We start from the raw sequence: 14,062 nt of genomic DNA, 5'->3' as shown, positions 1-14,062 counted from the left end.
AGATGAAGTTTGGAGGGGCTGGTAGGGGAGGTTCCTGTGCAGCTTGGAGGGAGCTATAAGGAACACCCTGGACCCAGACACCTCAGGCTTGAGTTTTTCAAAACAGTGTGTATGTGTGTTGTAAAGCCAGGAGGCAGGGCCATTCACATGCAGGTTCGCATTGGATTCAGACAGTCGGTAAAGAAACCATGGAGCCAAAAACTGATGGGCCATGACCTTTAATCCTACCTTGCACCCGGCGGGCAAGTAAAAAATACACACTGGGCTCCAAAACCCAGTCACATTCAGTGCTCACAAAGCCACTGACTTATCCGAGTTTCCTAGAATCAAAGGTTTCTAGCTCACCAGACTTATTCTCCTCTGTTCCCCATCTCCGTCCTTATCCCAAATACAAACTCTACACAAACTGGCATCTCACTCAGCACTTCACCATCTTGGCTGCTTCTCCTGGCCTCCTCCACGTGGCCTTTCTCTGCTCTCCTCTGCTCTCTCTTCTAATGATAATCTCAGGAACCAAGAAGCAAACTCCCGCTCCGTTCCCATTTTATAGTATAGAAATCCAAACCCTTAATCCAATATACATAATAGGGAAGTCTCTTAATACAAAGTCACTTCTCTGAGGCATGATAGGATTGTACCACCTTACACCAAAAAGGGTAGGAAAGGCTTAATCCCAAAACCAAGCCCCAGGCTACAAGGATTCTGCCTGCCTTTAGCCCACCCCAACACACATTAATATCACCTGGGCAACGGCCTCTTTAACAAAGTGAGCATAATACATTTTATCTGCCCAACATGTGTTTTTATGTTTGTGTGTGTATGTGTGTGTATAGAGGCCTTAGCCATTCCCAGGGGATAGAAATGTAGGCCAAAGGTAAAGGGCAAGGAGGAGACAAGAGAGGCAGGAATGCGGGAGGGAAAGAGAGAGTCCTGGGCATAGTCCCTGCCCCACCCTACCACTCATGTTACCATGGAGACCCTCCTGATTTAAGAGTACAGACAACAAGAAGGGACGAGTGACATCTGATCAAACACTTCTATACAGAAGTGCCTGTGAGCTTTACTGGAGAGAAAGCTCTTCTCACAGAGAGAGGGAGGGGCAGGCAGCAGACACCATGGAGTGCCCCCAGCCCACTCCTGCAGGGGAGCCCACCCCTGACAGGGGCTCCTACTGGCTGTAAGAAGAGCACAGTTTCTGCGGTGGGTGAGAGGATGGGAGATGGTGACTGGCTGGGGACTCCTGGGAAGGACAACACTCTGAGAGGGACAGAGGGTTTTTTGTTTGGGCCTCAGGGGAGAGGACAGGGGAGAGACTAGGGTGGGGGAGGGTCTCAGCTACAGGAAAATCTCATGACCTGGCAGTCATGAGGGGCAGGAAGACCTCAATTATAGTAAGGTTTACAAGTTATTCATCACTAAGCTGTAATTTCTGAAAACTGATGATAATAACAATTTATAGCAAGATGACACAAGAAAAACTGAACTAAGGACACTAAACATTGTCCTTACCACTAACCTTAGAAATGGGCAAATACGTGCCTGACCAGGTGGTGGTGCAGTGGATAGAGCATCAACCTGAGACACTGAGGACCCAGGTTCGAAACCCCGAGGTCGCCAGCTTGAGTGTGGGGTCGTCGGCTTGAGTGTGGTATCATAGACATGACCCCATGGTCGCTGGCTGAGCCCAAGGTTGCTGATTTGAGCAAGGGGTCACTCGCTCTGCTGAGCCCCCTGGTCAAGGCACATATGAGAAAACAATCAATGAACAAGTGTGAGTTGATGCATCTCATCTCTCTCCCTTCCTGTCCATTTCTCTCTCTCTCTACCTAAAGTTAAAAAAAAGAAAAGAAAAGAAATGGGCAGATGCACCCCCAGAGGTGCCGGGCCCTGGCTCACTCCTCATTCACCCACAGGTGTGTGCAGCCTGCTGCGGGCCCTGGGCGACAACAGGAGCAGACAAGCCCCTCCCACATGGAGCTCCTGTTCTGTGGGGGGGAGAGGACAAGGAAAGATCTAGATGTGAGGTGCGCTACCCACCAGTGTCATAGAGGGAACAGAGCAGGGACAGTCAGAAACTGAAGACAGAGAGACTTTAGAGGAGGTGGTCAGCCAAGGTGTCTCCCAAGATGTCCCTGGGTGTCAGCAGGGGTCTGAGGGCAGTGAGGGGGTGAGCTGGGTGACACCTGGGGAAAGTATTCAAAATAAAAAATAACAGGTTTAGAGATGCTGAAGTGATGGTGGCCCTGACTCCTGACCTTGACCACAGGAGACACACTCACAGTCACACACACACACACACACACACACACACACACACACACACACACCAAGGCTGAGCAATGAAGAGACCTGCTCAGGAGCCAGGGCCGCATTCTCCATCCCAATACATAGATCCCAGGATGGATCCATTTCTCTCTTCCCTCCTAGTGTCACTCTGCACCTTCTGGAGCACACCTACCACCACCCAACTCGCTATTGTGCCAGCCATTGCTGCCAAAGGGGAGGATGTGCTTCTGCTTGTCCGCAATCAGACTGAGGATTTTGCAGGCTATTCCTGGTACAAAGGGGAAAGTGTGGACAGCAACCATTCGATTGCATCGTATGCAGTAGCCACTGCAGAAAGTACCCCAGGTCCTGCATACAGCAGCCGAGAGACAATATACCCCAATGGATCCCTGCTGCTCCAGAATGTCACCCTGAAGGACACAGGATACTACACCCTAAATGCCATAAAGAAAATTTTTCAGAATGAAGAAGCAATTGGACAGCTCCGTGTTTACTGTGAGTGATTGCTCTCTGACCCCTGGGTGTCAGGTGGGGAGAATTCTACTCCACACCCAGGACGGACAGCCCTGGGCTCTGTCTCCACCGCTCTCTGCATCACGGCCCAGGTTGGGTTTGGGCATTTAGTGCAGGACACACACAGTGGAGACAAACTTCCTAAGATCAGAGTCCCCTTCCCGGGTTCCACCCCTGCAGACATTCACCACAGAGAGAAGGGCCATTCTGATGGGAGTAACTCAGCAGAGGGAGACCAGGCTCAGTCCACACCCTGAAGACTCTCCCTATGACCATGACCCTGGGAAAGACCCTGCAGGGCTTGGTCAGGGCCTGACCTGTGGGGTCCCCTGGGGTCCTCACAGAGTTCAGAAAGTGCGGACCCTCTCAGATCCCTGTTCCAGAGCTCCTGACTCCAGGGACTCTGGGTACCTTGTGTCAATTTGGATTTTACCTGCTGGGAAGGGCTGATTGCAATAAACAGATTCCCAGGTGCCCAAGTCCTGAGGCTCCTGAGCTGGTCACCAGCCGGGGCTCAGCCTGGGCAGCAGCAGAGCCTGGTTCTTCACTTGAGACTCTGTGTGGAAACCCCAGGTAGACAAGCTCCCTGGACCATTAGCCAGCAGCCCTGGGGCCTCTGGAGACTCCAGAGGGACTCAGGTCCCCAGAGAGGAACAGGGACGATGCTCCTGGCAGCTCCTTGTCCACCAGGGATCATCCCAGAGGATTATCTCTCACACGGAGGCAAATAATGATTGTTGCCATTTATGTGAGCAGCCCCTCTGAACTGAACTTTACGTCAAGTATTTGTGGACGTTTTAAGGTTAATTCACAGACACATGGTAATCCAGAATCCTTTTACCTTTTATTCCATTTTTTTTTCATTTATTCAATTTTTAATCAGGGGAAACTGAGGCACAGTATGATACAGTCGTTGATCAGGATCACACAGTCCATGAGCAAATTAGTCACAGCAAGGTCCTTATAGCCAGAGTCCCGCCCTCTCCTCTACCCCAGGATCTTATTAGGTGTCTGTGGACCCTGAGGCCAGCCGGGTCCTTTCTTAGGCATCCATAGTTCAGGGTAGATTTTCTTGTCTGAGGAATGAAAGCAAATGGAGAATTAATATGTTTTTACTCCAGAACCAAATTTCTTGCAATAACAATCAGAGTCGGTGCTGGGAGCACCCAGGCCTCTCACTCAGGGGGCCGATCCACACCTCCCTGCCCTGGACTTGAATCCCTTCCTTCTTTGTTTCCTGCTGTGTGGGTGTCACTCCCACTGGGCAGAAAGGAAAGGACTGTGTTTCTCACTCCTCACTCTCCACCTGCAACCAGCTCAGGGACAACACTCAACTGCTCTTTCAGGGAGGGAGGGAAGGACGGAGGAAGGGAAAGAGGGAGGGATGGAGGGAGGGACGGAGGGAGGGAGGGAGGGAGGGACGGAGGGATGGAGGAAGGGAAAGAGGGAGGGAGGGAGGGAGGAGTGATGGTGAATGACTGACTGAGTGAATGAGTGAACGAATGATGTATAATCTCTACGGAGACGGGAACCTGGATACAGAGTCACGGGAGGTTTTGGCCACACCTGTTCCCTGTCCCTCCAGGGGCTGAGGCCCATGTTCCATCCTCTGAGCCTAATGCCCCTCCAGGAACCAAGTCCCATGGTGACTGTGGGCTGTTTGGCTGTGGGGGGGGTTTCCGGACTGCACTGGTCCTGCCCTGCAGCAGCCATGTGCTCTTGGTCTGTGGGGTCTTTGAAGTCACCTGTAACCCTCACTTCTCACTACTAAGAATATTTCTGACTCTCTGCTCTTCCCATGTCCCTCACTGGCCTCCTTCACTTCTGCCACACTGTCCTGCTCTGTTCTGCTTCCTCCAGCCTGCAGTCTCCTAGATTGTCCTACTAACATCTGAGTCCAATCCCACACTCCCGTGTGATAGGAAAGGACACAGAAATCAGTGGGAGCTGTAACCCCTGACTCCATCATGAGCCAGCTTCCCAGGTCACCAGAAAAAAGAGCTTCTGCTGTGTCCCCATCCAGGGCTCCTTCCCTCTGTGAGGCCAACCAGAACAGACCATGTGACAGGGACATGTAAACCATTGATCTACTCTCCGAAACTTTCCCAAGGTGAGGTTGGTGACCCTGCACTATCTGACAGCCTTACTGCCTAGTTCACACACGAGTGTCCTCATGATGACACGTTCACCATAGGGCAGGATCCGCTCAGACAGTGAGATCCACCAGCCCTGTCCCTTCTCTTAGATGCTGCCCAGTTTGAATGAGTTTGGGCAACCTCCATTCTGTGCTCCTCCCCATTTGCCTGACTGTCCATAGAAACTGGTGACAGGGACCTTCTTCCTAAATTTACTAAAGTAACACATCTTTTCAACCCATTTGCTATCATTCCTCCCTTTCTACAACCGACACACCTATACTTGCCCTCTGGTCCCTTCCGTCCTCTCAGCAGGACTCACGTCCTCTCCCCCCAGGAAGTCACTATTTCACACCCGCAGTGGCATCTCCCTTCGGTCACAGTGTGACCCTGGTTGGACTGCAGAACTTGGTCTATGCCCTTCAGGGGTCTCTAGACAGAGATTCCTCCAAAAGCTGGTCTTAGATATTTGGGGCACTATAATGATTTTCATATGTTCTTTCACAATTTAACTCAAGTTTCTATCTCATAACTGCCAACACAAATGGCCCGTGAGGGTCATGTTTTCAGCAAGTTCAAGTTCCCACACTTTACACATGTCACCCTTCTGCACCTGCTGTTGTCTGAGTATTTTAGGAGAGTCCCTGCCCTCTGCGGTGGGAGCCAGGACATGAAAGGTCAAGGGCAGAGAGCACGGGTCTGATGCCAAAGCCAGCGAGCTCCCGCCACCCCTCTCTCTTTTCCAAGTCATTCCTGAACTCCGCTCCCGCCTTCCTGGGGTCACTGTCTCACGCCAGTCACCAGGGAGCCCCTGGGCAGACCGCCCCACCCCGTGATCGCAGCCTGAGAACTGACTGACCGCTACACTTGCTTCTGGTCCCCCCGTGTTGTTCCTGCTCAAACCCCAGTTCCAGGCCGCACTACCGGTCTCCTCGGGATGTGAGGACTGGGATGGGCCGTCATTGCTCCCCTCTGGGATGACCTGGAGTCGTGAGACCTCAGGGAAAACACACACACACACACACCCGCCCCCCCCCTCCCGGCAGACTAGGTCCGTGCGCTCGAAGGGACTCAGCCCCTCGCATTCCAGGTGAGATCCCGAGGTCGCTCAGCAGTCAGCCGGTCCGAGAAGAACCAGGACCGGTGCCGAGTGCACTCTGACCCCGGTCCTATGTCTTTGCGTGATCAAACCCTGATACTTAATTGTCACCCGAGAAAGTCAGTGCTTTCCCCTGGACGTAGGGCTGGCAGGCTTACGGGCTCTGAGCGCTCAGACCCTCATGCGTTTGTCTTGAGATACACAGACCTAAGGACTCAAGTTAACTGAGAGATGAGAGGTGCCAACTCTGGTTGAAGGAGCCTTTGGAGGAACAAAGGCACCACACAGAGCAATGTTCTCTCTGTTATCTGCACAGCGGAGTTACCCACACCCAGCATCACAAGCAACAGCTCCAGCCACGAGGAGCACAAGGACCCTGTCGTGCTAATGTGTGAATCTCATACTCAAGACGCCACCTACCTGTGGCGGATCAACAGTCAGAGTCTGCCGGACAGCACCAGGCTGGAGCTGTCCAAGGACAACAGGACTCTCACTTTACTTCATGTCACAAGGAATGACACGGGACCCTATGAGTGTGAAACCCGGAACCCAGTGAGTGTCAGCCGCAGTGACCTATTCTACCTGAATGTTCTCTGTGAGTAACTGTCCTTACCTGGCCCAAGCTGATGCCCAAATCCACACTCCCGAGGCCAGGCCACATTCGTCCCTCTCAGGTCTAACTTAATGGACCCTCACTCCGAACACCCAGGGTGGCCACGCCTCTGTCCCAGGCAAATCCAGGCAGGGCTCAGGGTTGGGACACACAGGTTTATGTCTCAGATTCAGGTTCAGTGAACACAGAGGGCGATCATTGGGACTTTTTTAAAGACTTTATTCATTGATTTTATGGGAGGGGGGCAAGAAACATCAATTCCTGCTGCTTCATTTGAGTGGTTCATTGATTGCTTGCTACATGTGCCTTGACCAGGCAAACCCAGGGCCTCAAACCAGTGACCTCAACACTTCAGGTTGATGCTCTATCCACTGAGCCACCACAGGCCAGACTGGTTGAGACTTTTTAAGACAAGGCTGAGACCTAGCTCAGAGGGACAGTGTAGCACTTACACAGACAGGGAGTCTCCCCCTATCTCTGATGACATCACGTGTGGCTTTGTTCTGTTTGCTCCAGATGGCCCGGACACCCCCACCATTTCCCCCTCAGACTCCCATTACCTACCAGGAGCAAACCTCAGCCTCTCCTGCCACGCAGCCTCTAACCCGCCCCCACAGTATTCCTGGTTTATCAATGGGAGGCCCCAGCAATCCACACAGGAGCTCTTTATCCCCAACCTCACTGTGAATGATAGTGGATCCTATGCCTGCCTCGCCCATAACTCTGCCACTCGCCTCAACAGGACCACTGTCAAGACCAGGGGTCCCCAAACTTTTTACACAGGGGGCCAGTTCACTGTCCCTCAGACCATTGGAGGGCCAGACTATAAAAAAAAACTATGAACAAATCCCTATGCACACTGCACATATCTTATTTTATAGTAAAAAAACAAAACAGGAACAAATACAATATTTAAAGTAAAGAACAAGTAAATTTAAATCAATAAACTGACCAGTATTTCAATGGGAACTACGGGCCTGCTTTTGGCTAATGAGATGGTCAATGTCCGGTTCCATATTTGTCACTGCTAGATGTAACAAGTGATGTGACGTGCTTCCGGAGCCATGAGGCGTGCATCCCACATCACTGGAAGTAGTACTGTATGTGAGCGATGGCATGCTTTGCGTCTCTCACTGACCACCAATGAAAGAGGTACCCCTTCCGGAAGTGCGGCGGGGGCCGGATAAATGGCCTCAGGGGGCCGCATATGACCCGCGGGCCGTAGTTTGGGGACCCCTGGTCAAGACTATCACTGTCTCTGGTAAGTGCCTCCTGGACCATTGGCTCTGAGCTCTGGGGTGCAGGTCCGTCTGGTTTTCAAAAAACACCCTAGACGTTATCTCCCATCCTCTGGCCTCGGACACAAGGAAATCACAAATTCTCCCCCTGAACCCCCCACTGCATCTCTGTAGACTCCTCCTCCCCTTGCTCTTCTGGTTTCTAACCACAGAGCTGGGGCCCAGACTTGGAAAGCGAGGAAGGGGTCTCTCAGCCACAGAGAGCCCCATGTGGTGGAGGGGTCTTCACAGAGCAGAAGAAACAAACACCCTCAAGGCCAAGTTGCTTCTGTCGCTAACACATTTCATCTGTCATCTCTTTTCTGCTACCTACTCCATGTGCTACAGGAACATGCAAGGCTTTTGTTGGGCAGATAAAATATATTATGCTCACTTTGTAAAGATGGCGCTGCCCACGTGGAAGCCCATCTACCAGGTGATGATATTAGTTACCCTTATGCTTGGAATGGGCATAATTACATTAATGTGTGTTGGGGGCGGGGGCGGGCTGTGGGCAGGTAGGATTCTTGTAGCCTGGGGCTTGGTTTTAGGACTAAGCCTTTCCCACCCTTTTTGATGTGGGGTGGTACAATCCCATCATGCCTCAGATAAGTGACTTTGTGTTAGAGACTTCCCTATTTTGTATATTGGATTAAAGGTTTTGATTTCTACACTATAAAATGGGGGCAGACTGGGAGCTTGCTCTCTTGGTTCCTGAGATTAGCATTAGAGAGCAGAGAAAGGCCATGTGGAGGAGAGGAGAAGCAGCCAAGATGGCAGAGTGCTGAAGGAAAAGCCAGTTTGTGCAGAGAGAAGGAGATGGGGAACAGAGGTGAATAAGTTCGGTAAGCTAGAAACCTTTGATTCTAAGAAACTCGGATAAAGTCAGTGGCTTTGTGAGCACTGTATGAGTGGGTTTTGGAGCCCGGTGTGTGTTTTTACTTGCCCTCTGGGTGCAAGCTAGGATTAAAGATAATGGCCCATCAGTTTTTGGCTCCACTGTTTCTTTACCGACTGTCTGAATCCAATGCGAACCTGCATGTGAATGGCCCCGATGGCGGCTCCTGGCTCTACACTTTGAATCAAACTCACCTCTTTTTTTCCAAACAAGAGGATGAAAGCACCCCGGAGGTGGCGTGAGAAGGACAGACCCTGCTGTCTGCTCTGCTCCAGGCTCACCCGGTCACTGACTCTGCTCTGCTGCCATCTGTGCTGGGACAGGGGCCCATAGAGTAGTTGCACGGGTGGCCTGTCCTTAATCTGGCCACCACTGACACGAGAGCCTCCCTCAGACCAGGCTGCACGGAGATGGCAAGAGAGCAAACCACAGGGTTTCTCCTCTGAGCTGGGTCCTGGATCTGAAGCCTCCAGCTGCATAACGCTGTGTGTCACCAGCGTGTCCGATATTCCAGAGAGCGGAGCGGTGAGCGATGGTGCACACTCTGTTGTGGGATTCAGCCGGCTCACACTGGTTCGGCAGAACTGATACCTAATTTTTTGTTGAGTTTGGCAAACTGGTTCTTTTTTTTTAATTTTTATTAATTTTAATGGGGTGACATCAATAAATCAGGGTACATATTTTCAAAGAAAACATGTCCAGGTTATATTGTCAATCAATTATGTTGCATACCCATCACCCAAAGTCAGATTGTCCTCCATCACCTTCTATCTAGTTTTCTTTGTGCCCCTTTCCCTCCCCCCATAACCACCACACTCTTGTCCATGTCTTAGTCTCATTTTTATGTCCCACCAATGTATGAAATCATGCAGTTCTTGGTTTTTTTTTGATTTACTTATTTCACTCCATATCATGTTATCAAGATCCCACCATTTTGTTGTAGATGATCCGATGTCATCATTTCTTATGGCTGAGTAGTATTTCATAGTGTATATGTGCCACATCTTCTTTATCCAGTCTTCTATATATATAAAGATATATATAAGGTCTACCAGAAAGTTCTGTTCATTTTTGGAATAAAACAAAATACAAATTTTTCTTACCGTCAATAAATTTTATTAAATAATATAATTGCCATTATTATTCATGATTTCTTGCCAGCGTGAGGGCAATTTGTATATCCCATTTTTGAAAATTGTTTTATCTTTTATTTATTTTTTTTTTCTGAAGCTGGAAACGGGGAGAGATAGTCAGACAGACTCCCGCATGCGCCCGACCGGGATCCACCCGGCACGCCCACCAGGGGGCGATGCTCTGCCCCTCCAGGGTGTCACTCTGCCGTGACCAGAGCCACTCTAGCGCCTGGGGCAGAGGCCAAGGAGCCATCCCCAGCGCCCGGGCCATCTTTTGCTCCAATGGAGCCTTGGCTGCGGGAGGGGAAGAGAGAGACAGAGAGGAAGGGGGGAGTGGGGGTGGAGAAGCAAATGGGCACTTCTCCTATGTGCCCTGGCCAGGAATCGAACCCGGGTCCCCCGCACGCCAGGCCGACGCTCTACCACTGAGCCAACCGGCCAGGGCATGTTTTATCTTTTGATGTGAAAAATTGAACCAGTGCTTGTTCGATATCTCCTTCATTTTTGAATTTTTTGCCCTTCAAAAAATTTTGTAAGGACAAAAACAAGTGATAGTCGGAGGGTGCTAAATTCAGGGAATATGGTGGATGCGACAGACATGCTTCTGTAGCATTTCTTCCTTGTTGAAATTCATAAAAATTACAGTGGCGCAAATGAACTTTATCAGTAGCCATGGGTACACTATGGCTTCACACATAAGACTAAAGTGAATCAACTTTGTTTTAGTTAATTTGCTACATCAATATGTATACATTAAGTGATAAAAATAGAGAGGCACACATGCACCAAATAAACATGTGCTTACATGTCAAAACTTGTTGTGATAGAAATGGACAGAACTTTCCAGTAGACATATATATATATATAATTTTTTTTTTTTTACTGTGATTAAAGCCTTTAAGCAAACTCTTGGCCAATACAGCAAGAATCCATAAAAGAGTAGTGTCCTTAACATGTTCACCAAGTCCAAGTTGGCACCAACACCATTCCAAATCCCTGCGAATGCAACCCAACCCCAGTTTAGTTTGTTAGGAGCTATCACAGGGAGCAGGAGTCCAGGAAAAGTCCACATGGCACTGGAATTATTGTCACAATTCTATACTTTGCAGTTCATGTCCAAGTCCCAATGACCACTACTTCTAGCTGGTAATGATTCAAGTAGACTGGAAAAGCCATGTGTGGAGCATGTGTGGAGATAGAGCCTCTGTTCTCCTCTGCCTGGAGAGATTAGACCGGGTGCTTTTCCCTGGAGCTCTGCGACTGTGGCTTGGTAAAAAGAACCTTGGGATACACTAAGCTGGGTGGCAAAGGTAAATTCACAATAGAAATTGGCAAAAGGGGGAGAGAAAGCTCTAAATTAGGAGTAGGTCCCAGCCTGAAATATGAGTGGGGCATTGAGGTAGGAGGAATAAAGGAAACACTATATATTGAACAAAGCAGCAGAAAATAGGACTATCAACACCCACAACAGAGATCTTTGAGGGGAGAATAAAATACCTGAATATTGCCCTGGCTGGTTGGCTCAGAGGTAGAGCATCGGCCTAGCGTGCGGAGGACCCGGGTTCGATTCCCGGCCAGGGCACATAGAAGAAGCGCCCATTTGCTTCTCCACCCCTCTGCCGTGCCTTCCTCTCTGTCTCTCTCTTCCCCTCCTGCAGCCAAGGCTCCATTGGAGCAAAGATGGCCCGGGCGCTGGGGATGACTCTGTGGCCTCTGCCCCAGGCACTAGAGTGGCTCTGGTCGCAACATGGCGACGCCCAGGATGGGCAGAGCATTGCCCCCTGGTGGGCAGAGCGTCGCCCCATGGTGGGCATGCCGGGTGGATCCCGGTCGGGCGCATGCGGGAGTCTGTCTGACTGTCTCTCCCTGTTTCCAGCTTCAGGAAAAAAAAAAAAAAAAAAACCTGAATATTCAGGCAAGACATAGTTAAGTGGCCCTTGTGCAAATGAGATCAGTTTACCTGCTTCTTGGAAGAAATACCCTAGGCTCGTCCACAGTGTCATAGATGGGGCCGATGGCCCTGGGCACCTTCAGCCTTCAGTGGCAAACCCCAGCATTCTGGGCAAGGTTAGGTCATAGGTGGCTGGAGCAGGGCTGGAAGAGACTGAACCCTCCCTTAGAGGAGCAAGGGGGAAGCTTATCTTCCAGTGTCCCTTTTCTTCGAAACAAAGGCATGTAAGCCTGGCAGGCTTTAGCTCAATGACCTTCCTTTTCACTACTGAAGCAGGACCCAGATGGATCCCTATGAGACTTCTTTGGGGCGTTGGAGCCTTTAAGGGCATATCCTCAAAGCTGGTAATTCACCTGATCTCTGTTGGGATTTTTCTGCCTCTTGTTACTGTTGTTGTGAGTCAGGAGTGCAGAGAGAGAGATCAGCAGATGAAATCATTAAGAACTAGCAAAGGACCACTGCTCGCTCAGGCAAATGGCTCCGCATTCACGTTGTATCCTAATTTTATTCACAAGACTTCAAAAAGCTTGTTTACTGAGAAATTGGCATAACATCAAGTGTAACTTTTACTTAAAGATACATGGAGTGGGCCCTGGCCGGTTGGCTCAGCTGTAGAGCGTCGGCCTGGCGTGCAGGAGTCCTGGGTTCGATTCCCGGCCAGGGCACACAGGAAAGGTGCCCATCTGCTTCCCCACCCCTCCCCATCTCCTTCCTCTCTGTCTCTCTCTTCCCTTCCCGCAGCCAAGGCTCCATTGGAGCAAAGTTGGCCCAGATGCTGGGGATGGCTCTGTGGCCTCTGCCTCAGGCGCTAGAATGGCTCTGGATGCAACAGAGCGACGCCCCAGAGGGGCAGAACATCGCCCCCTGGTAGGCATGCCGGGTAGATCCTGGTCGGGTGCATGTGGGAGTCTGTCTGACTGCCTCCCCGTTTCTAGCTTCGGAAAAATGAAAGAAAAAAAAAAGATACATGGAGTGTACCTGCAAGATAGCTTAGTAACAACATAATATCAGAAGGCATTAATTGCTATTGCTTCTATGGATCCCATAACATTCCTCTCCTTATCTTAAGGGATAACCTTGGAAAGTACAGAAATCTTATGAGAATGTTTTACTGAGAAAAGCCCAGCAACTGCCTTCAGTCACATAGACCTGTTTCAGTGACTCGCCTTCAAGTCACAAAACAATTTTCTTGGCAAAAACATTCTTTTCTTGTTGGCTATGTTCCCATCCAAGGCCATGCAATGGGTTATTTCACTACATTTCCCCCTTTTTGTTTATGCTGAATGTTATGAAGCACCACAGAAAACACAGCCTTCTGTCATTCATTTCTTATTTCTCTTGCTTTGATTTGTCGACAGACTACATATAAAAGAAAACATAGAATTAATACTATTATAAAAAGTCCTATAGTGGATCCCCAAAATCCTTTAATATATTCAATAGGATTTAATTGCGATAAATTATTCATTAATCCCTTCGATATAGGTTGACATGTTAAAATTTCTAATTTTCTTTGAAAAGCTTTATGAATGTCTTCGTAATTTAATGATTTCTTTAGTTACATTATCATGATTTAACAAATGCTTTTAAACATTTTCCTAAGGGAAATAAGTATGATTTTAAGAAATAGGGGTAACACAAAAAGTAGTTACATCCTAATTATAATACATCTTAGCTTAATTTGCCTTTGCAGGCTAACAATTTGATCTCTTAACATAATCATAGTCTGTTCTAAATCATTAACTTTAGTATTAATGTTACTATTTATATGTTATTGAGAAGTCCTCAGTTGTTCAGAATCTTCATGCCATTTTTGCACAAAGTCCACAGTCTGAATACTTTGATGTAATCTAACTCTAGATATAGCAGCTGCGGTGGTTACAGCTATTAGTCCTATAATGATGGTGATGATCAGTCCAACCAGTCTCTTGGTTCGCTTCAAGGACTTAATAAGATGTTATAACAGCATCATGGAAGGGGAACCCTGCCACATCTGATGCATCTGTACTGGAATCTAGACTCCTGTTCAGGTTCTTAAAATGTAAAGACTTTGACTATTTTATTAAAAAGAATAGAAGAGTTAATACATGTATAAAAAGCACACTTGTTGCAAGTTATTGAATAATTTTCAGCTGTCTATTTGGTTTCACCTATAAC

At 49.0% G+C, this 14,062-nt stretch overlaps 1 protein-coding gene across 1 annotated transcript; it reads left to right on the top strand.

Moving 5' to 3' along the window:
• Window positions 1-2,399: 2,399 nt before the first annotated feature.
• LOC136398162 (carcinoembryonic antigen-related cell adhesion molecule 1-like) lies at window positions 2,400-9,409 on the top strand. The gene is made up of 4 exons (XM_066372544.1): window positions 2,400-2,781; window positions 6,350-6,628; window positions 7,163-7,408; window positions 9,336-9,409. Exons 1-4 carry the CDS (start codon window positions 2,400-2,402, stop codon window positions 9,407-9,409), a joined length of 981 nt encoding a protein of 326 aa, XP_066228641.1.
• Window positions 9,410-14,062: the final 4,653 nt, after the last annotated feature.

The sequence above is a fragment of the Saccopteryx leptura genome, chromosome 3 (assembly GCF_036850995.1).
Source record: "Saccopteryx leptura isolate mSacLep1 chromosome 3, mSacLep1_pri_phased_curated, whole genome shotgun sequence".
Lineage (NCBI taxonomy): Eukaryota > Metazoa > Chordata > Mammalia > Chiroptera > Emballonuridae > Saccopteryx > Saccopteryx leptura.
The sequence above is the reverse complement of the archived record's forward strand: the minus strand, read 5'-3'. Positions and strand labels throughout refer to the sequence as shown.